This window comes from Syngnathoides biaculeatus, chromosome 18 (genome assembly GCF_019802595.1).
Source record: "Syngnathoides biaculeatus isolate LvHL_M chromosome 18, ASM1980259v1, whole genome shotgun sequence".
Taxonomy (NCBI): domain Eukaryota; kingdom Metazoa; phylum Chordata; class Actinopteri; order Syngnathiformes; family Syngnathidae; genus Syngnathoides; species Syngnathoides biaculeatus.
This window is the reverse complement of record NC_084657.1, coordinates 19,786,615-19,812,958: the sequence shown is the minus strand read 5'-3', so window position 1 is coordinate 19,812,958 and position 26,344 is coordinate 19,786,615. Positions and strand designations below refer to the sequence as shown.

The window sequence follows — 26,344 nt, the reverse complement described above, 5'->3', positions numbered from 1 at the left end:
GGTTCCAAATGGCAGGTAGGTGTCTGTACAGCTACTATAGCTACTATAAAAAGAATAATAGTTTGGGGCAGACCACATAATCCGTCTCTCATAATGTAACAAAAGATCCGCATATGTATGACAGGGGTGCTAAATGTGTCGATGTGCGCGTCGGACGCCCTCCATGTCGGCTCGCCCGCGAAGGCTGCAGCGTCGTGCCTCGTGGACGAGCACAGCTTCGGCTGGGGTGGTTCATCTTCGGCGCCGAGGTGGCTTATCATGGTGCCGAATCGGACCGCTTTTTACGGCGTTGTCATCGCACGCGGCTGAGTGTGCCATTGCCGACAGGGTTGTTCATAGCCGCCACCGTTGTCTGCGATGAACAACACCGCTGATGGCGGCAGTGATAAACAATTGTTTATGGCGCACTCAGCCAAGAGCGACGACAATGCCGTCAAGCGGCCCAGCTCAGCGCCGTGAAAAGCCGCCTCAGAGGCGAAAATGACGCACAACGGCCGACAAGGCTAGCGGCCTTCCCGGCCTTCTCAACAAGGCCAAGCTGGGTGGCTCGGCCTTCCCGGCCTTGCCGATAATGCCTAGCCGGCCGCCTTGTCGACCGGGGTGGCTCGTCGCTACAGGCCCTTGGCCCTACATAATACTTCTCCTTCACAGAACATAGTTATTGTGAAGTAGGTGTGGAATTTTAAAAGGTATCCAATACCTACCAAGAACAAAAGGCTCGGAGCAAACTCAGACATAAGGGAATGATTTGGCTGCTAGATCGGCTCTGCTGATACGAGACAGCCACAGTTCTTGCCGTTTGGTTGATAACTGCTCATTTTTCTCGCACTGGTTCTTGATCACAGCTGGCAGTCGGAAGAAAGATGCTCTACAACGCCTACTCTCATTTGAGCAACCAACAACATAGCGGTGCACCCCTATACATACACCTTTCTGAATGATTTCTGCTTAGTTATGTTGACTCACATTCACCCATCCAAGATGGCCTTTTGACCTTTTGTGCTGTTGGTTGTCACAATAGATGAGATAGATATTAAAAGAGATCATTCTATAGCATACCAGCTGAAAAGACGAGAAAAGATTGATGGATTTCGGCACTTAAATGGGATGGATGGTGCCCAACGAAATACGCACACCTGTGTAGCGGTCATTTCAGGTAGGAATTATTCTTCTCAATCTCAAATTACCAAGAAATATTTATAATGCCAAGTTGACTCATTTGAGAACAATGAGTATTTAAAAAAAAAAAAAAACACCTGTCACAGAGAGGTTTACGGAGGTTAACGTGTCGCAGTTTAATTCTGTTGAGAAACGAAAATACAGTGAGGAAAATAAGTATTTGAACACCCTGCTATATTGCAAGTTCTCCCATGGGGAACACACATTGAAACGAGATATTTACAAAGAAAGATGGTACACAGAGTTTTCAAAGTTTTAATACCTTTAGCTTACCTTAACATAGCAACAACACAGTAGCATGAACAGGGCTGGCAAAAAAAAACAACCCCATCTTTTCCTTTCGGCTTGTCCCATTAGGGGTCGCCACAGTGTGTCATCTTTTTCCATCTAAGCCTATCTCGTGCATCTTCTTCTCTTACACCCACTGTCCTCATGTCCTCAGTCACAACATCCATCAATGTTTTTTTTTTGGTCTTCCTCTTGCTCTTTTGCCTGGCAGTCCCATCATCAGCACCCTTCTACCATTATACTCACTCTCGTCTCTGAACATGTCCAAACTTGTCTCCAAAACATCCAACTTTGGCTGTCCCTCTGATGAATTCGTTTCCAATCCTATCCAACCTGTTCACTCCAAGCGAGAACCTCAGCATCTTCATTTCTGCCACCTCCAGTTCTTCTTCCTGTTGTTTCTTCAGTGCCACCGTCTCTAATCCGTACATCATGGCCAGCCTTACCACTCTTTTATAAACTTTGCCCTTCATCCTAGTGGAGACTCTTCTGTCACATAGAACATCAGACACCAATCCGCCAACACGTTACACCCCGCTGGGACCCGTTTCTTCACTTCTTTACCACACTCTCCATTGCTCTGTATTGTTGACTACAAGTATTTGAAGTCATCCACCCTCGCTATCTCTTCTCCTCGGAGCTTCACTCCCCCTCCTCCGCCCCTCACATTCATGTACATATATTCTGTTTTACTTTGACTAATCTTCATTCCTCTCTTTTCCAGTGCGCTCCTCCATCTTTCTAATTTTTTCTCCCCCCACTCCCTGCTTTCACTGGAGATTACAATATCATCTGCATACATCATAGTCCAAGGGGATTCCAGTCTAACCTCATCTGTCAGCCTATCCATTACTACCGCAAACAGGAAGGGGCTCAGCGCGGATCCCTGATGCAGCCCCACCTCCACCTTAAATTCGTCTGACACACCAACGGCACACCTCACCACTGTTCTGTTGCCCTCATACATGTCCTGTTCTATTCTAACATATTTCTCCGCCACACCAGACTTGCGCATGCAGTACCACAGTTTCTCTCTTGCTACTCTGTCACAGGCTTTCTCTAGGTCTACAAAGACACAATGTAGCTCCTTCTGACTTTCTCTGTACTTTTTCACGAGCATCCTCATGGCAAATAATGCATCTGTGGTTCTCTTTCTAGGCATGAAACCATACTGTTGCTCGCAGATACTTCTGTCCTGAGTCTTGCCTCCACTACTCTTTCCCATAACTTCATTGTGTGGCTCATCATCTTTATTCCTCTGTAGTTTCCACAGCTCTGAACATCGCCTTTGTTCTTAAAAATGGGGACTAGCACACTTTTCCGCCATTCTTCTGTCATCTTCTCTCCTGCTTGTATTCTGTTGAATAAATTGGTCAAAAACTCCGCAGCCACCTCTCCAAATTGATTCCATATCTCCACTGGTATGTCATCAGGACCAACTGTCTTTCCATTTTTCAATCTGTTCAGTGCCTTTCTCACTTCCCACTTACTAATCATTGCCGTTTCCTGGTCAATCACCAGCCACTCACATTTGAAAAATGTACGGTGTGGTCAGTTAAACTCACAGATAAAGTTGTGGATGTGATTGGGGATGGAAGACCTTAAAATAACTTACTGGATTGATATAACATAACTGTAAATTAAAAATAAAATAAACAATCATGTAACTAAAATAACCCTAACCCTAACTAAAATTTCCAACTCAGAAATGATCATGTCCAATTTCAACTATTAGTAGAACATGATATAAAACGGTACTTAAAATTTTTCACCAATAAATTTTTGATCTGAGAAACTTTATCTGAAGAAAAGTTAAATGCAGTGGCCTGTCAAGGAATAAACAAGAACGGTCTATACCTGCAATGTAATAAAGATGCTTAAAGTTTCGTTCAACATAATCGGTGTTATTGGCAACAAGGTAGCGATACTTTGGAACAAACATTCCTGTCGGCAATCGTGAACATATTGTTGTTTGGGGGGGGGGCACGCATCGCGGGACTGCCGTAATTAGGAGGCCGACTTGCGAGAACGCGACTTGCCTGCGTAAAGGCCACACGTGAATTAAGCGACAAGGTGGATGATAGTCTAAAGTCTTTTTTTTGGAGTGGTGGAGGCACACTGTCACACTGGCTCACGATCGACGCAATGAGCACCCCTGGTGTAACTGAATTTCCTTTGACTTTGACTTTCGACGTAAATGCACTCGCAGTACATGAAGCAGCTCGAAACATGCACTTTTGGCCCAACTTCCGTGTGTATGTTTCTTTTGACTCGTCCATTTCGGGGTCGCCACAGCGTATCATCTCAGATGAATGCATATATACATGGTTCGCGCGCGGCCCTAAAAGTCCCTAAAAAACCCTAAATTTTCGAAGGTGCATTTAAGGGCTCCTAAAAGTCCTTAAAATCCGCAAAAACCGGTCAAGCCCCTAAAAAGGCCTTAAATAAAAAAAAATCAAAGGGAGGACGTCTACCGCCAAAATTCTCCCGAAAAAATGAATTAATCTTTTATTTAAAAAAAAAATAGCGATCGGTCTGGCGTCCAAATCAGCCGGAAATTGTCAACGGAAGTCACCGTGTTGACAACTCGTCGCCATCTTGTCGATATTCCATTGTTTGTTTCCATGAGTAGGCATTTCACTTCGTCTTCGTTACGACGTAGCGCAGTTCTTTCATTAATCCAACTTGTGTCACGGGGAAGTGCATTTTTCAAGAAGCTTGGGTTGAATGTAAGGGGTTTGGGAGCTGGGTTCGTCGAGATCCAAAAGATCGGCACATGTTTTACTGCCATCTGTGCAAGCAGAGTTACCAGCTTGAAAAGATGGGCATCAAAGCACTGGAGTTGCACCGGAAAAACAGGAGACACGCTGATTTGGCGAAGACTATCTCATCTTCCGTTGGTATGAATCTTTTTCTAAAATATCAAGATAGGGAAGCATCAACTTCAGGCAGTGGTATTGGCAGTGCATGCGCCCCTGTAGTTGTCCAGTCATCGACTTCAACCAGCCAGGGTTCAGGCTCTATGAACGTAGTTCAATACACGAAGGCGGACTCGTTAATTGCAGAGATCGTGTGGACTTAAAAAGTGATCTGCAGCCATTACAGTTACAAATCTTGTGAAAATAATTCGAAAGTGTTTGCAGTCATGTTCCCAGACAGTGACATTGCTAAAAACTACCACTGTGGGGAAAGGAAGACTTCGTACCTGGCTACATTTGGCATTGCTCCCCACTTTTCATCTCTACTGCCTCAAACCCAAAAAAGCCAGAATAGAGACTGTCATATCAACGCTTATTGAGAAGGCTGACAGGCTGTGTGAGGAGGCAGAAGAAAAGAGGAAGCTGAGGTTTATCACTGAGGCCAATGCACTCAGAGGCAGAGCAAAGGACAAGAGAGCCACTTTGGCACCTCTGCAGCAACAAAGAGGAGGTACTGGGTAGGCTCAAGGAGCTAGAGTAGGGGTGCTGAAACAGACATCAGTAGAAGACATTTGTGTATATAGTTGCAATTGTAGTTAGAATCTGTTTTTCTGTATACTGTTATGTGAAGACGTTGACAATGGTCATATCATATGAGAACTACCACAAGGGGTGACAAGTGATCACTCTCACAGGTAGTGAGGTATTGGAACCTTTGATGAACCAAGAACGGTTGATGGCACCATTGGGTGAGTCTTTTTTTCCTTACTCTTGATTTCCCACGATGGGCATAAATTTTTCGTGTCGGCCCTGAATTTTTTCCGTGTCAGCCCCTAAGAATGCCCCTAAAAAGCCCTTACATTTTTTTGGTCAGACTGAGTATGAACGCTGTAATATGTTTGGCACAATTTTTACGCCGGATGCCCTTCCTGACAGAACCCTTCTCAGGGAGTGGTGGCCCCAGTGGGATACGAACCCGCAACCCCTGGTTTACCAAACCAGTGCTCTAACCACTGAGCTACGGGGCCTCACCCCTCTATTTTGTCTACGTGGAACAAATTTTACGCGCGCGATTTTTTGTGCTTGACGTGCTTGATTTGCAGATTTGCAAATATGGAGGTGCGCGAGCGCGTTCGTACTCGTCAAATGTGAGTGCATTCGTGCTTGCCTCTTCAAGTCTACCTTCTCTCCCCGTTATCTCCATTCATTAACTTCTCAAAGTATTCCTTCCATCTACTTAGCACACTCCTGGCACCAGTCATCATAGTTCCATCGCGATCCTTAATCACCTTTACTTGCTGTACATCCTTCCCATCTCTATCCCTCTGTCTGGCCAACCTGTAGAGATCCTTTTCTCTCTCTTTCGTTAAGCCTTCGCCACCCCTACCTTTTCCCTACATCGCATCTCAATGTATTCCTTCGCCTCTCCTCAGTCCTCTCCATGTCACACTTCTTCTTCGCTAGTCCAAGACAATTTACATACTACCTAGTCTATGTTAAAGTTAAAGTCAGATAAAAGCAATCAAATAATCAAAGTCAGCACATAAGATACACAATTCACACACTACCGAGTCTACATTAAAGATAAAGTCAGATAAAAGCAATCAAATGTACAAAGTCAACTTATAAGATACACAATTTACATACTACTTAATCTATGTTAATTTTTAAGTCAGATAAAAGCTATCAAATAAACACAGTCAGCACATAAGGTACACAAATCACGTACTACCTGTGTGAAATGACGATTCAAAGGATATTTGGATATAAGGGATTAGTGGAAGGGCAAGTGTCATCCCTATAAACATTCTAAAATAGATAGTGAAATGAGAAATACAGATAACATTAACTTCAATGTCGATACGAAAAAATAATTATGAGCGGCGAGCACGTCATCTATGCACAAAGTTGCGGAAGTCTCATTCAACATCCAAGTGAATGCCATATTGGCTGCATTTACTGTCCGTGACGTCACCCTGGACATTCGCCATTGAAAATACACTGTGGACCCTACTGTGGGACACGCCCCTTCAGACACGGAAGCCCTTTTCGAAGAAGAGAATGTCTCACAATCGAGTCAAGTGTCCGGGGCAATATTATCCTATCGTTTCAAGCCATATTTAGATTATATGCGGATCACTTCTAACTAACAACAGACTCCCCGACAGTATGACAGTATGTAGCGTACTCAGCCGCGAGCGATCACTACACCGCGGACCGAGTGCGACGAGCTGAACCACGGCGGTGAGCCGGGCCGCTTAACGTCGTCGCTCGTGGCTGAGTGCACCATAAACAATTGTTTATCGCTGCTGCCATCAGCAGTGTTGTACATTGTGGACGACGGTGGCGGCTATGAACAACGACCGGCGGACGCGTCATGCCTCACGGACGAGCACAGCTTCGGCCAGGCTGGCTCATGCATACTGCCGCGGCGGCGACAGACTCCCAGAGAGTATGTATGAGCCAGCCTAGCTGAAGCCGTGCTCGTCCGTGGGGCACGATGCAGCAGCCTTTGCTGTCGAGCCGTCACCGCAGCCTTTGCTGTCGAGCCGTCACGACACGGCAGCCTTCGCGGGCGAGCCCGACGCGGAAGCCGTCCAACACACACATTGACTCATATAGCACCCATGTCATACGTACGCGGATCTTTTGTTCCATTATGAGAGACGGATTCCGTGGTCCGACACAAACCATTATTTTTCTTTAGTCGCTGTATACACACCAACCTGTCATTTGGAACCCACAAAGCTCTCATCCTTCGCACCCGTGCAATCCATTTTTCATGATGAATCAGGTCTCTTGCAAACATATGAAGGGTAAATCCATCCTCCCGAGTGTTCAAGCAATATCCAGCAATCCAACGAGCCGGCATTTTGGCTAACACGAAGGAACAACGAGCTACCTTCCCGGAGGTAAAACTAATAGAAACAAACGAGTCCACTTGAGGGTGGTCCTGCCATGTACGTCACTCCCTGCTTCTTCTCAAAAACAAATCCCTCGAGAGGGTTTTCATGTTGGGAGTTACAAAAAGCTGTATACGACAAAATCAAGTTTTGTGGTGGAAAAAATGCATGGGTCCATGTTGGCTGCCATTTTTTTATTTATAACATACTAAAAATCATGCATTTCATGACAGTGGCCCTTTAAGGTTGTTAGCGCGCTAGGCTAACTTGGGCTGAGCAGCTTCATCGCTAATGATACGGCTCATATTTTGGTGCTAATATATGACTTGTTCAATTTCCTATAAGTCTTCACGGCCCTTGTTGTACCCATTGTTTAGGTCATATATGTTATGAAGTTTCTTCAACAGCACGGTTTGATTGCAAACTCTACTCGTTGTTTGCCAGCTAAGTTAAGTTGGTCTGGGCCTGAGAAAGTTTATTTTGGTATAAGTAAGTAAGTAAGTGAGTACTAAGTACTCACGGTCCTCCTTATGTACGAAACGTATGTTTTGCAGGTCGTGTAAGTACTCACTTTTGATGTTTACCTCCTCAGCAAATATTTGATTACATACATTACTTGATGTTCCCGAGGTAGGCTAGGCTAGGCCACGCAGCTTCAACGCAAACAAATCTGGCCCCAATTTGGGTACTAAGATTATACAGATGATTTTAGTCCACTGAAGTCGTCACCAGGGGCGTCCCACGTCGAGTAGTCACAACATTCGGTCTAAATTCAGCAGGATTTAGTTATTGGACGGTCGTGCAGGTCGGACCCTCTCCAACTTGTTGTCACCAGTTCGCCAAACTGCCAAAAAAAAAAAAAAACCCCAGAACATACAGTAAAGAAGAAAAAAAACAGCAGCTACACAGTAGCAACATGGTAGCCCACCACTAACTGGGTCGGTTAAAAAAAAACATCAAAATCACTAAGATGCGACAGTAACACAGCAGCAACACGTTAGCACAGTGCTAACGCTAGTGCAGCGCTAACAGTATGGTAGTGGTATGTTTAAAAAAAAAAAAAACAGTAAAAGTCACTTCCTCAGTACATATGCACATATATTCTACTGGTCTCAGTCTTTTCGCTCAAGTGCCCCCTTGCGGCAGGTTAGAAAAAAATGCACAAATCAGCCGCATTACCGCAAAAGCCGCAGCGTTGAAAGTGTGTGAAAAAAGTCACGGCTTATGGGCCGGAAATTACGGTAGTACTATTTAGTATTTTAGTGGTCATGTTGTAGACCAGTGGTGATGGTTGAGAATTGAAGTCAGAAGTGAACTGAATTCTATGGAATTGCTGAGTTGGATTGAATTGAATTCCAACTTTCAGTTAACCAGGTGGCTTTAAACATGACATCAGCGCATGCTAGCAGCGGAAGAAATAACCTTGACTTTGTCTCACGTGACACACCCCACCGCGTTTCTCTGTTGTCCAGCTCCCTGACGGTGATGCGCCGGTAGAGCCGGTTAAGCCGGCGCCCAAGCGGCGACGCATCCTGGACTCCTCGGCCATCGTTCCCGTACCAGTCTACTCCAACAAGGTGAGTGAGCCCACTGAATCGACAAACTGACTGAACCTTTAAATTCAAAATTCAGCAACACAATGTACTTTTGGATGTTTCAAATTGTCAACAGCAACCACCAAAGTTTTAAATCATGCAATTACGGTGTCTGCAGCTGCTTTCCGGCCCGACTTTTGTGTCCACAGGGACTCAAAAGATTTTTAACTGATGGATTTTTATGTATTTTTAAACAGTCTCCAGAGAAGTCCTAATTGAATTCAGTCTATCAGTCACCTTCCGGCAAAACACGCTGTTTGAACTCAGAAAAGGGCATTTACATGAATTGTATAGAGCCGATTATTATTTTTTTTTTCCCCTGGGGGCGTCTGTTGCATTAAGATGGGTACCGTAATTTCTTCTAAATAATGCGCCCTTAAGTATCATAGGCACCCCCAAAGTTGACATAAAAAAAAATTACAAAAACCCTTCTACCAAAGTACAATGCGCACCACCAATTTGCTGCTACCCATATACTCAAAATATTGGGAATTATCTGTATTTCTATTTTGCTAGGTTTGTACTTTTATTGGGTTAAAAAAATAATCTGTACAACAATCATTAATAATAATCTTTGTGCTTGTGCTGATGTAGCAGTAATATATATCTCGGGACAAGCCACACGCACGCTTGTCCTGGTGCAGAATTCCTCGACCAACTAAAAATAAATGCTCAATGATGGCATAACACTTTATTAATACTGTTGATAACCTGTATTACAGTCTTAAATAAATAGATGAAATTAAAGTTTGTGGAGAATTTTTTTTTTGCATTAAATATTTGTGCATAAAATGTTTGTGCATAATGCAGTTTATCCACTACATTACACATCCTTGGCCAAGCGTTCAAAAGAAGCATCTGAATCATCTCTAATCTCAAACAGCTCCATGGTAGCTACCTTTTGTGCATCGTTGTGGAACTCATCATTGATGACTTGGTCCAGTTCCAGTGCCTCCTGCATTGCATCATCAACAGTAATCCCATCTTGGTCCCAAAGCATGTCATCCTCTGTGCCATCAATGGCTTTTGTAAGGAAACATTTTTTTAATCCTAAAAGTCTTGGCTCCCTTTATTCCCCATTCTTGTCAGCGCTTTGTGGCGAAGCTCCACAGGGCTAATAGCGGAGCCTCTTGACCTCCGTTTGGCTACAATCTGTAGCAGCTCTTCTTTGGAGTCATGTCTCTATCAAAACAACGAGAGCTCAAACTACGTTTAAACAAGCGTTTATACCAGGGGTGCTCAATGCGTTGATCGTGACGGTGTGCCGAGGGGATAAAAAAAAAAAAAGACATAAGCTGTATTTTTTTTTTTACTTTAGCTCACCGCGCATGTGCAAACAATGACAGTACAGGAAAACATGCTGTCTGTGAGCTCTCCCGCTATTTTAAGATCTCGGTTAAGAAATCTTAACAAACATGAGTATGGATGCTGCAGTAAAGAAGACAAAAACATATCACTTTCATTCGGAATGTGAGGCGGACAATTTTTTAATGATGTCCTTTTCATCTACCACTGTAGTGAAATGGGTCGCGGCATTTTCGATCTGTTTATGGAAAATACGACACCGACATTCCGCCGAGAAGCAAGCTGAGAATGAGAAAAGTGAACGAATTAAAATCCCAATTGGCCGCACAGCAGTCACTTTTCACACATCAAAGTTCAACAGCAAATAACAAGTCCTTCCAAGACGAAGAGACGAGGCATAGCTGACTCGTTGTTCTGATCTTTTAAAAATAAGGCGGAAATATTATCTTCAATAAAATCTCTGGAGCTGCAAAGGAGGACAATTACACGGCGCTGTGAAGCCATGGCTGATGTGTGGAAGGAGATCGGAGATTGTGTTTGTCACTGCAGTTGGACGAATCCACTGACATGAGTGACACAGCCCAGGTGTGAAAAGATGTTCATGGTTTACTATGTTCTGTTGTAAAATATTGGCTCATGCGGTTGTGCAAGGCATGCAACACACATTTACACATAAAGAATCCTGAATATACTTTAAAATAAATGTTTTGCATTTTTTTAGTGGGTAGATCGGTGTGACTTGGTCATTCTAATGGTCATTCATTTCATCATTGGTCATTGTTTAAAAAAAAAAAAAAAAAAAAAAAAAACGCCAGCCTCAGCCCCCACCCACCCGAGCTGCTAAATTTTTTCCTTGTCAGCCCTAAATTTTTTGTGTCAGCCTCTAAGAATGCCCCTAAAAAGCCCTTACATTTTTTTGGTCAGACTGAGTATGAACCCTGTCTTCCTCGATCTCTGGGAACTGCGCAACTTTTCCACATCTCAAAACTCTTCCATCTGCTTTTCATGGAGTATTTTCTCCTTCGTCTTCCTCCGCAATCTCACAATTGATTCAGCCACTTTGAACTGTCACGCTGCTTCGGGGGTTGCCCATTTCTTTGGCAGGAGTGATGACACGCTTCTTTTAAAAGCGGCTGCATAACTATCAGAATCAGCTTTATCGGGCCAAGTGTGTAAAAAAAACATCCAAGGAATTTTGGTGCTAGTCTGGTATGACATACAGAACAAAGAACAAGAGACATTTCTATTTAAAGGAACTATTCCTTATAAAAGGCGTGCAAGATGTAAATGCTTCTTCGTTTAGAACAGCTACGAGATAAGTGTGTCAACGTCCCACATTTTGTAAAACTTGTACAGAGTCCCTTTACTCCTTTTCCGTTTTCCCATAATAGACCAGGGCAAAGACAGTTGTGCAAAGGGAGCAGATAAAAGGGACGAATCGTGCGATAGTTGACAAAAATAAATTACTAATACTGTTATCGATTGGAACAGCAGAATGTGAGTGTCCCAACAATGGCACAAGGCAGAAAATAGTACATTTGCTGATTAAGAATGTAATGTAATGAATGGAGGGGAAAATCTGTTTGAATGCCTCCTAGTTTTGACTTTGACTCTATATAGCAAGTTCTCCCGCTTAAAAATCAAGGGAGGGGTCTGAAATTTTCATTGTAGGTGCATGTCCACAGTGAGAGAGCTCTAAAAAGAAAAATCCAGAAATCACAATGGATGATTTTTTTTAAAACGATTCATTTGTGTGATACAGCTGCAAATAAGTATTTGAAACACCTGTCCATCAGCTAGAATTGTGACCCTCAAAGACCTGTTAGTCTGCCTTTAAACGTCCACCTCCACTCCATGTATTATCCTGAATCAGATGCACCTGTGTGTGGTCGTTAGCTGCATAAAGACACCTGTTCACGCCATAAAATCAGTAAGACTCAAACCTGTAACATGGCCAAGACCAAAGAGCTGTCCATAGACACCAGAGACAAAATTGTACAACTCCACACAGCTGGAAAGGGCTGCGGAGAAATTGCCAAGCAGCTTGGTGAAAAAAGGTGCACTGTTTGAGCAATCATTAGAAAATGGAAGAAGCTAAACATGACAGTCAATCTCAATCGAAGTGGAGGCCTTGCAAGGTATCACCTTGTGGGGTCTCAATGATCCTTAGAAAGGTGAGGAATCAGCCCAGGACTACACGACAGGACTTGGTCAATGACCTGAAAAAAGCTGGGATCACCGTAGACGTCATGGTTTTAAATCATGCATGGCACAGAAGGTTCCCCTGCTTAAATCAACACATGTCAAGGCCCGTCTTAAGTTTGCCAATGACGATCTGGATGATACAGAGGAGTCATGGGAGAAAGTTTTGTGGTCAGATGAGACCATAAATTGAACTTTTTGGTCATAATTCCACTGACCATGTTTGGAGGATGACGAATGATGTGTTCCATCCCAAGAACACCATCCCTACTGTGAAGCATGGGGGTGGTAGCATCATGCTTTGGGGGTGTTTTTCTGCACATGGGACAGGAAGACTGCACTGTATTACGGAGAGGATGACGGCAGCCATGTATTGTGAGATTTCAGGCAAAAACCTCTTTCCCTCAATCAGAGCATTGAAGATGGGTCATGGCTGGGTCTTTCAACATGACAATGACCCGAAGCACACAGCCAGGAAAACCAAGGAGTGGCTCCGTAAGAAGCATATCAAAGTTCTGGCGTGGCCTATCCAGTGTCCAGACCTAAACCCAAGACAAAATCTTTGGAGGGAGCTGAAAGTCCACGTTTCTCAGCGACAGCCCACAAACCTGTCTGATCTAGAGAAGATCTGTGTGGAGGAGCGGGCCAAAATCCCTCCTGCAGTGTGTGCAAACCTGGTGAACAACTACAGGAAATGTAATTGCAAACAAAGGCTACTGTACCGAATATAAACATTGGTTTTCTCAGGTGTTCAAATACTTATTTGCAGCTGTATCACCAAATCATAAAAAAAAAATCATACATTGTGATTCCTGGATTTTTCTGTTTTGATTATCTCTCTCACAGTGGACATGCACCTACAATGAAAATTTCAGACCCCTCCATGATTTCTAAGTGGGAGAACTTGCAATATAGTAGGGTTTTCAAATACTTTCTTCACTGTAATTAATAACATACCGCCAACACATCTATTCGGCTTGTTTCCTGCAAAAAAGAGGACTCAAAAAGAAAAAGAAAGGAAGCTTTAAAAAAAAAAAAAAGCACCGGGTCTAGGCATATCCGCGGCTGCTGAACAATGAGAATGTGGTGGTACGGTGAGCTGGAAAGCTTTTGTCTTGGGTACCACAGGGACAATCCTTCTAATGTGTGACTGCCTTTTAGGTGCAGAGCAGCCTGCATCTGAAGATGGCACTTCCTACCACCGTGGAAAAAGAACAAACTGGTCAGAGTTCATCAGTGAGACAGAAGATACCGGTGTATTTGAACGTAACTTTTACTTTCCTCCCACAGACGACGACGATATGGCAAATCAGTGGTTTCAGACAGTCCCCCGAGAAGGGCGAGCACTCAAAGTCACCATCAGCGACTCTGATGATGAACAGATAGTGTACATAACATGCCAGCAAGTATCACATGTGGAACTGCGCAGAATTAACACTCTGTGTGTATGTATTTGTGTCAGAAAGGAGAGACCCTCGCGCTCTCCGACGCCTCCCCCTGCCGAGATTCCCTTCCGGAAACTGGCCCAACGTTCCAAGATGATGAAGTAAGTGATCTTTTCACAATTGACAAATGTACATGGCGGCACAGTGCCATGACTGGTTAGGGCGTTGGCCTCTCAGTTCTGAAGTCCCGGGTTCAAATCTCACCTGCATGGAGTTTGTATGTTTTCCTGGTGCCTCCGTGGGTTTTCTCCATCATCCCAAAATATGCATGCATTCTTCTTTTTCTTTCGGCTTGTCCTGTTAGGAGTCGCCACAGCGTTGTCATCTTTTTCCATCTAAGCCTATCTCGTGCGTCCTCCTCTTTAACACCCACTGTCCTCATGTCCTCCCTCAGAACACCCATCAACCTTTTCTTTGGTCTTCCTCTCGCTCTTTTGCCTGGCAGCTCCTTCCTCACCACCCTTCGACCAATGTACTCACTCTCTCGCCTCTGAACATGTCCAAACCATCTACAAACCATCTAAGTCTGCTCTCTCTAAATTTTTCTCCAAAACATCCAACTTTGGCTGTCCCTCTAATAAGCACACTTCTAATCCTATCCAACCTGTTCACACCGAGCGAGAACCTAAACATCTTCATTTCTGTTACCTCCAGTTCTGCTTCCTGTTGTTTCTTCACAGCCACCGTCTCTAATCAATACATCATGGACGCCCTCACCACTCTTTTATAAACTTTGCCCTTCATCCTAGTGGAGACTCTTCTGTCACATAACACACCAGACACCATCCGCCAACTATTCCATCCCGCTTGTACCAGTTTCTTCACTTCCTTACCACACTCACCATTGCTCTGTATTGTTGACCCCAAGTATTTGAAGTCATCCACCCTTGCTATCTCTTCTCCCTGGAGCTTCACTCTTCCTCCTCAGCTCCTCTTATTCATGCACATATATTATGTTTTACTTCGGCTAATCTTCATTCCTCTCCTTTCCAGTGCGTACCTGCATCTTTCTAGTTGTGCCTCCGCCTGCTCCCTGCTTTCACTGCAGATCACAATATCATTTGCGAACATCATGGTCCAAGGGGATTCCATTCTAACCTCGTCTGTCATTCTACCATTACTCCTGCAAACAGGAAAGGGGCTCAGCGCAGATCCCTGATGCAGTCCCACCTCCCCCTTCAATTCTTCTGACACATCTACAGCACATCTCACCAGTGTTCTGCTGCCCTCATACATGTCATGTTCTATTCTAACATATTTCTCCGCCACACCAGACTTGCGCATGCAGTACCACAGTTCCTCTCTTGGTCATGGGCTTTCTCTTGGTCTACAAAACACAATGTAGATCCTTCTGACCTTCTGTGTACTTTTCCATGAGTATCCTCAAGGCAAATAATGTATCTGTGGTACTCTTTCTAGGCATGAAACCATACTGTTGCTCGCAGATACTTACTTCTGTCCTGAGTCTAGCCTCCACTACTCTTTCCCATAACTTCATTGTGTGGCTCATCATCTTTATTCCTCTGTAGTGTACACAGTTATGAATATTGCCTTTGTTCTTAAGAATGGGACAAGCACACTTTTCCTCCATTCTTCTGGCATCTTCTCTCCCATTAGTATCCTATTGAATAAGTTGGTCAAAAACTCCACAGCCACCTTGCCATATTGCTTCCATACCTCCACTTGTACGTCATCAAAACCAACTGTCTTTCCATTTTTCATTCTGTTCAGTGCCTTTCTAACTTCTCCCTAACTAATCAATGCCACTTCCTGGTCATTCACGCTTGCCACTTCAACTCTACCTTCTCTCCAATTTTCTTCATTCATTAACTTGTCAAAGTACTCTTTCCATCTACTGAGCATACTACTGGCACCAGTCAACATATTTCCATTGCTATCCTTAATCACCCTTACCTGCTGCACATCCTTCCCATCTCTATCCCTCTGTCTGGCAAACCTGTAGAGATCCTTTTCTCCTTCTTTCGTGTCCAACCTGGTGTACATGTCGTCATATGCCACTTGTTTAGCCTTCGCCACCTCTACCTTTTCCCTACGATGCATCTCAATGTATTCCTTTCGCCTCTCCTCAGTCCTCTCCGTGTCCCACTTCTTCTTTGCTCATCTCTTCCCTTGGATGACTTCTTGTGTTTTGGGGTTCTACCACCAAGTGTCTTTCGCTTCTTTCCTTCCAGAAGACACCCCAAGTATTCTCCTGCCTTCCTCTCTGAATACCTTGGCAGTCGTATTCCAGTCTTCTGGGAGATCTTCCTGTCCATCTAAAGTCTGTCTCACCTCTTTCCGAAAGGCCACATAACATTCTTCCTTTGTTAACTTCCACCACTTGATTCTCTGCTCTATCTTTGTTTTCTTAGTCTTCCTACCCGCTACCAGAGTCATCCTACACACCACCATCCTATGCTGTCGAGCTACTCTCTTCCCCCACCACTGCCTTACAGTCAGTAACCTCCTTCAGATTACACCGTCTGCACAAAATATAATCCACCTGCGTGCATCTACCTCTGCTCTTGTAGGTCACTCTATGTTCTTGTCTCTTCTGGAAATAAATGTTCACGACTGCCAATTCCATCCTTTTTGTGAAGTCCACTACCATCTACCCTTCAAAGTTCCTTTGCTGAATGCCATACTTACCCATCACTTCTTCATTGCCCCTGTTTCCTTTGCAAAAATGTCAATTGAAATCTGCACCAATCACATCTCTCTCTGTCTAAGATGCTCAGGACTACTTTGTTTCTTTCAATTCGTGGTCACATCCTACTTGTGGGGCTTAGCCACTAACCACATTATACACAACACCCTCAATTTCAATTTTCATCATCACTCGATCTGATACTCTTTTCACCTCCAAGACATTCTTAGCTTGCTCTTCCTTTAAAATAACCTGGTGAAATTTGCACCAATCACAACTCTCTCTCTGTCTTGGATGCTCAGGACTACTTCGTCTAGTTCCTTCCACAATTTCTCTTTCAACTTGAGACCACATCCTACCTGTGGGGCATACCCGCTAATCACATTAAACATTATAACCTTAATTTCAAATTTCATCTTCATCACTCGATCTGACATATGGTACACAAATCACACACTACCTGTGTGGAAATATAAAGGATATCTGGATGGAAGGGATTCAAACCACAATGGCCCTCACTCTCGTAGTTGAAGGTTGGGTTGGGTCCACGTTCGATGTTTGCTCCTCGTTGTATATGCAACGACGGTCATGTTGTTAACGCACTAAGCTAGGCTAACTTAGGCCGAGCAGCTTCAATGCGAACGATTCGGCTCCGATTTGGGTACTAAGATAAGACTTCTTAAATTTCCTATAGGTGCACACGGCCCTCGTTGTACAATTTATGAAGTTACTCACGTTCGATGTTTCTTCCACAGCACGGATTGATCACAAATTCGTCTCATTGTTAGCCTGCTATGCTATGGTAGTCAGGGCCTATAAGCGCGTTTAAGTTTACATTTCCACTCGCCCAACTTACTAATAAGTACTCACGGTCCTTGTTGTTTACGATAGGTAGGTTTTGTAGGTCATGTAAGTACTAGCATTTGATGTGTAGCTCCTCAGCAAATATTTGATTACGTACCCGACTTGTTGTGAACAGGGATGAGAATTTTTCGTGGACTTCCGTGGAGGCTGTGATCAAGACCGGCCGCCAGCATCTATCGGCAACGCTTGTCGTGAAATTAGTCACAGCTGTGATAGTGCAAAACGGCGTTGCTACCTGTTTACGGCATTGCTATCTGCATTAAATTTGGTGCAGTCATCTTAAGAATAGATTTTAAAGTTCTGCTAATGGTCTATTAATCACTAAATGGTTTAGGTTACGAATACATGAAAGAAATGCTTCCAGAATACAAACCCAGTAGAGCTCCGAGATCGACTGACTCCATTCAAATAGTGAAGGGCAGAGTCCAAAGCAAACAATGAGAAGCAGCATTTAGTTATTATGCTGCACCCAAATCGAATAAGTTGCCACCAGAGGTGACATCTGTCCCAAGTGTGAATGTTTTTAAATCCAGGTTGAAAACTCTTCTTTTTCTCCCCATGCTTTCCAGTTTTAATGATATTTCTTCCACTGTAGTGTTTTTAATTGTACATTTATTTTTGGCTGTCTTCTTGGAATTCCACTGCCTCGGAGGGACGTCACTCTTTACCCATGATGCAGTCCCTGTATCTTGGTTTGTGTGGCGCGAAAGAGCTGCCCTCCCATTGGCTATCACCGTAGCATCTTCCTGGCATCCCATTGGCCAGGAGGGATGTCAACCTTTACCCACGATGCTTTTTGATTCCCTTGGACACTCGACTGTCACCAAATCACGCTAGCGCTGCCACAAGCTAACAATATTTAAGCGTAATGGGAAATTATTTTGTTTGTGTTTTTTACAAGTTTACTCATCTTTTTTCACCATGGTCCCCAAGAAACCTTAGTGGAATTAAGTTGTGTGCTTGCTTACGTTTGTACCAATGTTTTCTCTTGGCTGTCAGTTTTCATACTCCTCTGTCCCCCACGATGCCTTTTGCTTGTCACTCACCCTTGTATTTGCATAATGGCAAGGTAAATTAACATAATTTTTTATTATTCTTTACTTTATGTACTTTGCTTGTTTTTGGGAGCAGGGGGCTTGGAATGGATTACGGTACGGACGTAAAATCCGCATCTATTTACGAAAAATTATACTTTTTTTAATTATACTGACGAAACAACTTCCGGAATGGATTAATTTCGTAAGCGGAGGTAGCACTGTATTCCAATGTTAATTTGTAATTGCACAGACCTTAACATGTTTGACTGGAGTGCTGTATTATCTAATATTAACTCTGTCTCTTGCTGTTGCGTAAATTCCAAACAATTCCGGAGTTTGGTTAGTTCTTGGCGCAGCAATTCGAGAGATTTACAACTTCGTCTTGATTGAAAGGAGGACACTTGTCTTTATCTCTGTCAAATCCAGTAAGTCTTCAGTTGAAGTGGACTAATCCATTTTTTCCCTCTTCATTGGGAGCCAGATAAAAGAGCTAGGGTCCTCCATTGCCGGGTGTCTCGTTGGCGTTCCTCTTTGCTGCAGAGGTAATGTGTGGCACTTTAGAAGTTATCGTTGCTAGCGAAATTGGTGAAGGAGACGAAAAATTAATGAAGTGACCCTCTGCCATTGAGGAAATAAACTTGTAAGAAGAAAGATTTTCTTGCTCTAGTTTATTTCATTCTATGTGAAACTTGCCATCATGTTTTGTCTTTGGAAGATCACGCAACTGTCGTGTTGTCACGGCATACTCCTTAGATTCCTACTGCCCATACTTCCTTGACCTTGGCACTGCTTCCCTGTACTCAAAACACAACAAAATCTCTGAGAAATGTGAGAAAGTTGATTTAATATACAAGTAAATTGATTTCTGAGCCGGCTCACAGAACAGATTAGTGTTCGTGAATCACACTTGTGTGTGTGTGTCTGTGTGTGTGTGTGTGTGTGTGTGTGTGTGTGCGTGTGCACGCATCAGGGAGGTGAAGAGAAGCCTTCGTGCAGTGAGAGCCATCTCCTCTGAGGCCGCATCCACGAGGAGCCTCCAGCGAAATCTTCCACAGCTGGTCGAATGTGACGATGACGTTATTGTGCTGGACAAGTTGCGGTCATGTGACTCACAGGTGGTGAAGGTGCGATGTCGCACCGATGTTTACAGGCTGACCGTCACGCTGGTATGTACACGCTCATGCGGCTTTAAATCACAAAAGGCCCACGTGGAGATTTTCCAAAGTTTGAGTCCCGAGTAGGCCCCCTCCCACCACAAACGATAATTTTGATGGTGGACTAGTCACCAATTATTTTTGTAATGAGTCGCCTACTGGGATGATATACTTTGAAACATTTTTGGCCTGGGGTTTCAGATGTTCTTTATTATCGCTTTGCTTTGACATTGACAATAGGTAAACCTCGAGAAAATCACGAGAGATGAGCGAGGTGTGATTTATTTTCAATGTACATTAATTGCCAATGATGACATGGCCACAACATGGTCACATCATTTCGCCAGCTTGCTATAGTGTTCTGTTTTTTTTTTGTTTTTTTTTTTTTTTTTTTGTTATTTCCATCTGTGGTTATATTGTTACATCAAATATACAACCCATTTGCTGAGGTTAAAGCCTTGAGCAAGTTTCTCTCAGCCGTTTGTGCTAATTCTCGCCGCTATCAAATAGCTTCTGAATACTGTAAAGTCAACCTTTGTCACAAATAGAATAAGCAACAATGCTTCTTTTTTTAGATGCTCTTATATCGCTGTCATGCCGTGCGTTCTCTCTCACAGGTTTTGCATCACATTTCTTGTGTGTTTGGTGAAATACTAACTTAGGATGCTTCTGATGCTAATGCTGGTTAGCCAAAGTTCTCCCAGGTCCGGCATGCGCTGAACCCGTCAATTATTGATTATTATTATTAATGGCGTCAATTATTGCGCTTGTGCATCACGTCGAGAAGGCAGAAAACAGGAAACAGCGAGAGGATTCAGGCACTTTGGAGAAAAACTCAAAGCTTCCAAAAAAATAAACGTCATGACTAGGCGACTCTTCTTGCCGGCCCTTGTCCGAAGTAAACTTGCATTTAACGGTCTACGGAGTTGAACGAACCCACCAATCACGGTGGGGTATGTGGCTCTCGGGGATGTGATATCGGCCAGGCTTGTTACGAACTCATTTAGCATTAAGTTGCTGCTGAGCGGGACAGAAAAAGAAGCGGAAATGACACACAGTGCGGAAATTACGTTCTGTGCGTTGAGACGTTCTCCATGCCACCGGGTAAACACTGGAACTGAAACTTCAACGTGATAGTTACACCAAGCAAAATTATTTATACTACACAGCCCCAAACATGTTTTTTTCAAAGCCTGCAGAACAGGGTGGGTGGGTGATAAGCACACATACGTACAAAGAAGTATGCAAGAGAAAACATGTTCAGAATAGTTCATGTTCAATGTTCCTTTCATGTTCCGAAAGTTAAAGGTTAAAGAGCTGTTAATACAGACATTTGAAACTGAATGCTGCAATGGACCTTTCCGACTGGCGAGCTTCAGCTGAGCTACAGTTGCCATGCCCCACAATCTTCCAAAATGTCGACTGAACAGAACAGGTTTGAACTGGATATTCCATGACGTATTCCAGATTATACTGGGGAGATGTTTTTTGCCATATGTGTCAGACTGGTCCGAAAGAGTTCTACAGAGACGTCTCAACTATTTCACGCAAGGTTATGTACACGGAATTAAGATTTTGGACGGAGCAGGACGCAATATCAGGGTTACAGCGAAACATTGACGATCAATGTAAAAAAGTTTAACGCCTCACAAACTTCATATTGAAATCCTACAGGATAAAATTGTGAAATCGTACTGCGCGTGTAAAGCAGGGTGAGTACTTTTTACTTGGAAAGATCCCGAGTAATATTGTAGTCTTTATAAGTCAGTGGGTGTATTCATTCGACTTGGCTCGTAATCGAACCCGGTGATCTGTTTTAAAAGTCCGATGTGATGCAAATGGGAAAATAGACATTTCTCTTGCATGATGTGGCGCATTTACGTATTACTTACCCGACTCTTGGGGATAAAACATTACACAGTTCATTCAGCAGGTCAGTGATATCTAACAAAGTGAAAGTTGTTCTCCTGCAATGTGTAAAGTACTGATAGGGTTTGCACGCGGCCCTAAAAGTCCCGAAGATACCCCTCAATTTTTGAAGGTGCATTTAGGGGCCCGTAAAAGTCCTTAAAAATCCGCGAAAACCGGTCAAGCCCCCAAAAAGGCCTTAAATTTAAAAAAAATCAAAGGGAGGACCTCTACCGCCGAAATTCTCCCTAAAAAAATTAATCTTTTATTTAAAAAAATAGCGATCCGTCTGGCGTCCAAAACAGCCAGAAATTGTCAACGGAAGTCACCGTGTTCACAACTAGTCGCCATCTTGTCGTCGATATTCCATTGTTCGTTTCCGTGAGTAGGCATTTCACTTCATCTTCGTTACGACGTAGCGTAGTTCTTTCATCGATCCAACTTGTATCATGGGGAAGTGCATTTTTCAAGATGCCTGGGTTGAAAGTAAGGAGTTTGGGAGCTGGGTTCGTCGAGATCCAAAAGATCGGCACATGTTTTACTGCCATCTGTGCAAGCAGAGTTACCAGCTTGAAAATATGGGCGTCAAAGCGCTGGAGTCGCACCGGAAAAACAGGAGACACGCTGATTTGGCGACTTCAACCAACCAGAAGTCAGGCTTTATGAACGTAGTTCAATACACAAAGACAGACTCGTTAAAGGCAGAGATCTTGTGGACTTTAAAAGTTATTTGCAGCCATTACAGTTACGAATCTTGTGAAAATAATTCAAAAGTGTTTGGAGTCATGTTTCCAGACAGTGACATTGCTAAAAACTACCACTGTGGGGAAAGGAAGACTTCGTACCTGGCTACATATGGCATCGCTCCCCACTTTTTCATCTCTACTGAGGCAGAAAGTGAAGGCTGAATCAGAGTATGTCCTCCTCTTTGATGAGTCTCTAAATCATGAGTTGCAAGAGAAGCAGCTGGACATTCATGTGCAATTGTGCACTTGCTACCTCACCTCTGAATTCCTGGGACATTCAGCACAAACTGATCTTCAGGAGCGTCTGGACCCTATCGTGTGTGACTTCGGTCACCAAAAGCTGCTCCAGCTCTCGATGGATGGCCCCAATGTCAATTGGAAGCTGTACAAATCAATTCAAGAAAAAATAGAAAAGATGACCACCCGCCGTATGCTGCAGACCGGAAGCTGCGGTCAACGCATCCTCCACAACACATTTCGAATCGGTTGCGAGGCAGCTGGATGGGGGGTGGAAGATTTTCTGTCCAGCCTCTACAACTTGTTTCGCGATGCACCTGCCAGGCGCCAGGACTTTAAACAAGTCACTGGATCCGACACTCTCCCTCTCATGTTCTGCAAGCACAGATGGCTTGAAAACATATTGCAAGGCAGCAAGGACGAAAAAGGTGACCTGCCCAACCAACAGCTCCTTCACCGTTGTTCAGAAAGCAGCACATGACCCCATCTTTGTTCCCAAGCTTCACTTCTTTCTCATGTGCGCCAGGCTGGGGGAACCATTCCTGAAATTGTACCAGACTGACAAGCCTATGCTTCCCTTCATCTCAAAGGACATGGGCACCATCATCAAGACTCTGATGGAAAAGTTCATCAAGCCTCAAGTCCTTAAAGAGAAGGCAGCCTCCCTCACCAGCCTTGTCAAGATTAATGTGGGTGACAAGTCACACTGCGTGGATTTATCGAAAGTAGGCACAGGCTTTGCTGCTGAGAGACTGCTTCTGAAATCTGGCATTGCAACCGACCGTGTAAAGCAGGAATTTAGAATGAGCTGCCAAACTTTCCTGGTAAACATGATAGAAAAGTTGCTGGAGAAGGCCACCATCATATACAGTTTAGTCCGCCTACTAAGCTGGATGGACCTTGGGCAGATTGCCATGAAAGATGAAAAGGAGAACAACAACAAAAAACTCAAAAAAAACTTAAACATCATGGTGGATCACAGAAGGCTGGAGGAAAGCAATTGCACAGGATTCTGTTCCAGTATTCCAGACTGAGTGAAAAGATCCAAGAAGATGAGGAGATTATGGTCACCTTCTCTGACTTCAACATTTCTAAGGACAGGCTGGACACGCTCTTCCACTCCACTCTGGATCAGCAGGAAAGCCAACAGTTCCAGGAGCTATGAGGCGTCATAAAGCAGCTGCTGCTCCTGTCCCATGGACAGGCATCTGTGGAAAGAGGCTTCTCCACAAACAAGGAGGTCACCGAGGACAACCTAAGCAAGAAGTCACTGATTGCTCGGAGGCAAATAGTGGAGGTGGTCCAACAATATGGAGGGCCTGACATGGTGCCTATCACAAGGGAGCTGTTGGTCGCTGCGTCTTCTGCCAGAAGTATTTACGTCCAGCATCTCGAGGAGGAAAAGAAGAAGAAGGATGCATCAAAACAGGCAGAGAAGAGGAAGGCAGCTAAGGCAGAGATAGACAGCCTCAAAGCTAAAAAAGCCAGAATAGAGACTGACATATCTACGCTTATTGAGAAGGCTGACAGGCTGTGTGAGGAGGCAGAAGAAAAGAGGAATCTGAGGTTTATCACCAGGGCCAATGCACTCAGAGGCAGAGCAAAGGACAAGAGAGCCACTTTGGCACCTCTGGAGCAACAAATAGAGGAGGCACTGAGTAGGCTCAAGGAGCTAGAGTAGGGGTGCTGAGACAGACATCAGTAGAAGACATTTGTGTATATAGTTGCAATTGTAGTTAGAATATGTTTTTCTGTAGAGTGTTATGTGAAATAATTATGTGAAGACATTGACAATGGTCATATCAATGAGAACTACCACAAGGGGCGACATATGATCACTGTCACAGGTACTGAGGTACTGGAACCTTTGGTGAACCAAGAACAGCCGATGGCACCATTGGGTGAGTCTTTTTTCCTTACTCTTGATTTCCCACAATGGCCCTAAAGTTTTCATGTCGGCCCTAAAATTTTTCTGTGTCTGCCCTAAATTTTTGGTGTCAGCCCCTAAGCATGCCCCTAAAAGGCCCTGAAATCTTTTTGGTCAGACTGAGTATGAACCCTGAAATGAAATCAAACTCAGAGAAGATACTTCTCCCTCACTTACCTTTGAACATACAACCTTGTTTGTTGATATTGTCCACACTTAGTTGTACGTCTGCTCTTCCGTGAGCCTTAATTCATCGTAGACACTTCCTTAACTGTGTTTTAGGCTTTGGAAAATGAATCAACCAGGCCCCATGTAACCGAGCCAGATATCTTTCATCAGAGTTGCACGTTCCTCAAGTGCATCTGAGGATAATTTTGTTTCTTAACATTAACTTTTCCAACCGCACGTGACCGATAACCACCATTGCTTGTGGGACATGACTACAAAAGGGTCTGGTCAAGCCAGGGGGTAAAACAATGCGGCTAACTGATTGGCTATTATTGTACGAGTGATTGACAAGTCGGAAAGGTCCACTAGATTTCTTTAGTCAGCATCTATATGTGGTTTCTTCAGTCTTCTATAACTGGTATTTTTAAATTATTAATAATTTATTCATTAATTTTCTTTTTAATTCTTGTTTTTTTTTCATCTTGTTTTGTGTTCAAATTAAAACATCTTTGAAAACATTGGAATGTTTTTAATCACAGCTTTTCTTGTAGAAAACCTGGTGCGGCCCAGCCTCACCCAGACTGCCTAGAGCAGCCCCCAGGTAAATTGAGTTTGAGACCCCTGCTCTAATTGTTGCCATGGCGTCCCTAGACCACGTCGGTGGGCCAGATGGTGAGCCGGATGGCGGACATCCTGGGCTTGTCCAGCTTTCGTCTGCGACTGCTGAGGGAAGAGGCGGAGCTTCCTGCCAACGCCAGTGTGGGCGAGCTGGGCCTCAACATCACCGACATCTTGGGTGAGTCACGTAGCACATGGGTATCTCTTGTTGATCTTGGCGTTACATTCCGGTGCCTTTACTCATGATAAGATAAAATCTGCAAAGTGTAATCTACATTTTAATTCATGTCATATATTAAAAGCATATGCATAATAACAATAAAATATGCATGTGAGGTGCAGATATGCTTGGGGTCGTATATATGACTGAATGTGTGTGACTTTAAAATGCCCTGCCTGGTGAGTGACGTGGGAGCCGGACATTGTTAGTGTAGAAGTGGCTTGCTGTTCACTCCCTAAACTGTTAGCCAGTCTATGTCCAGTGGATGTCAGTGGTGGCAAATGGCACATTGTTCTTTTAATAACCATATTTTCAAAATGCAGTCCAGCTTTAACAGTTGAAAATTAGTTACAGTCACAGAGCACCAAAGTCCTGTAGAAACACAAATGAGGGTGAAGAAAAGTAAAAGACACAAGAAGTCGGTCATGAAAGGAGCAATAAAATTCATTAGAATACAGTACCATGTTTTCTGGATTACAAGCAGCTTCTTTTATCCTGCGCCGTGAACCATGCATCCTACATAACGATGCAGCCAATTTTTTTTTCTTTTACATCATTATTAGCCACTGTTTGGGCACACACATATGCCTTCCGCATGTAAAAGATGATGCAACCTCGAAAGCATAGAAGACGTTGCAGGTTTCAGTTGCCGTCCAGGACGATTTTTTTTCACCAGGAAATCCAGCATTGCTTGTAAAGTCAGTAATTTCTAATAGATTCTGTAAATATAAATAAAAAAATAAATTTAATAAAAACTGGGACTTTTAAGTTATGTTTGAGCCGTTTTACTGTCGTGTTACTGTTTGGAAACATATGTAAATAAACATCTACAAAGTCTTTCTCTGTGAATATCTCATTTCACAACGAACCGGTACGTCCAGTATATGTCCAGTGTATGATCCGGTAATTATTTTAGTTCTTTGGACTCATATTTGAAGTTTTCAAAATCTTATGATTGCCCTGTGTTTAGACTGTTAGAAATA

At 43.6% G+C, this 26,344-nt stretch overlaps 1 protein-coding gene across 1 annotated transcript in view; it reads left to right on the top strand.

Moving 5' to 3' along the window:
- The window catches only part of nfatc2ip (nuclear factor of activated T cells 2 interacting protein), a 33,205-nt gene that overhangs the window by 1,648 nt on the left and 5,213 nt on the right, over window positions 1–26,344 (top strand). The window contains exons 3-8 of the mRNA XM_061803053.1: window positions 8,761–8,865; window positions 13,552–13,612; window positions 13,681–13,777; window positions 13,853–13,936; window positions 19,354–19,549; window positions 25,175–25,319. Coding sequence (XP_061659037.1) covers window positions 8,761–8,865; window positions 13,552–13,612; window positions 13,681–13,777; window positions 13,853–13,936; window positions 19,354–19,549; window positions 25,175–25,319 — 688 coding nt within the window. The remainder of the gene's footprint in view (window positions 1–8,760; window positions 8,866–13,551; window positions 13,613–13,680; window positions 13,778–13,852; window positions 13,937–19,353; window positions 19,550–25,174; window positions 25,320–26,344) is intronic.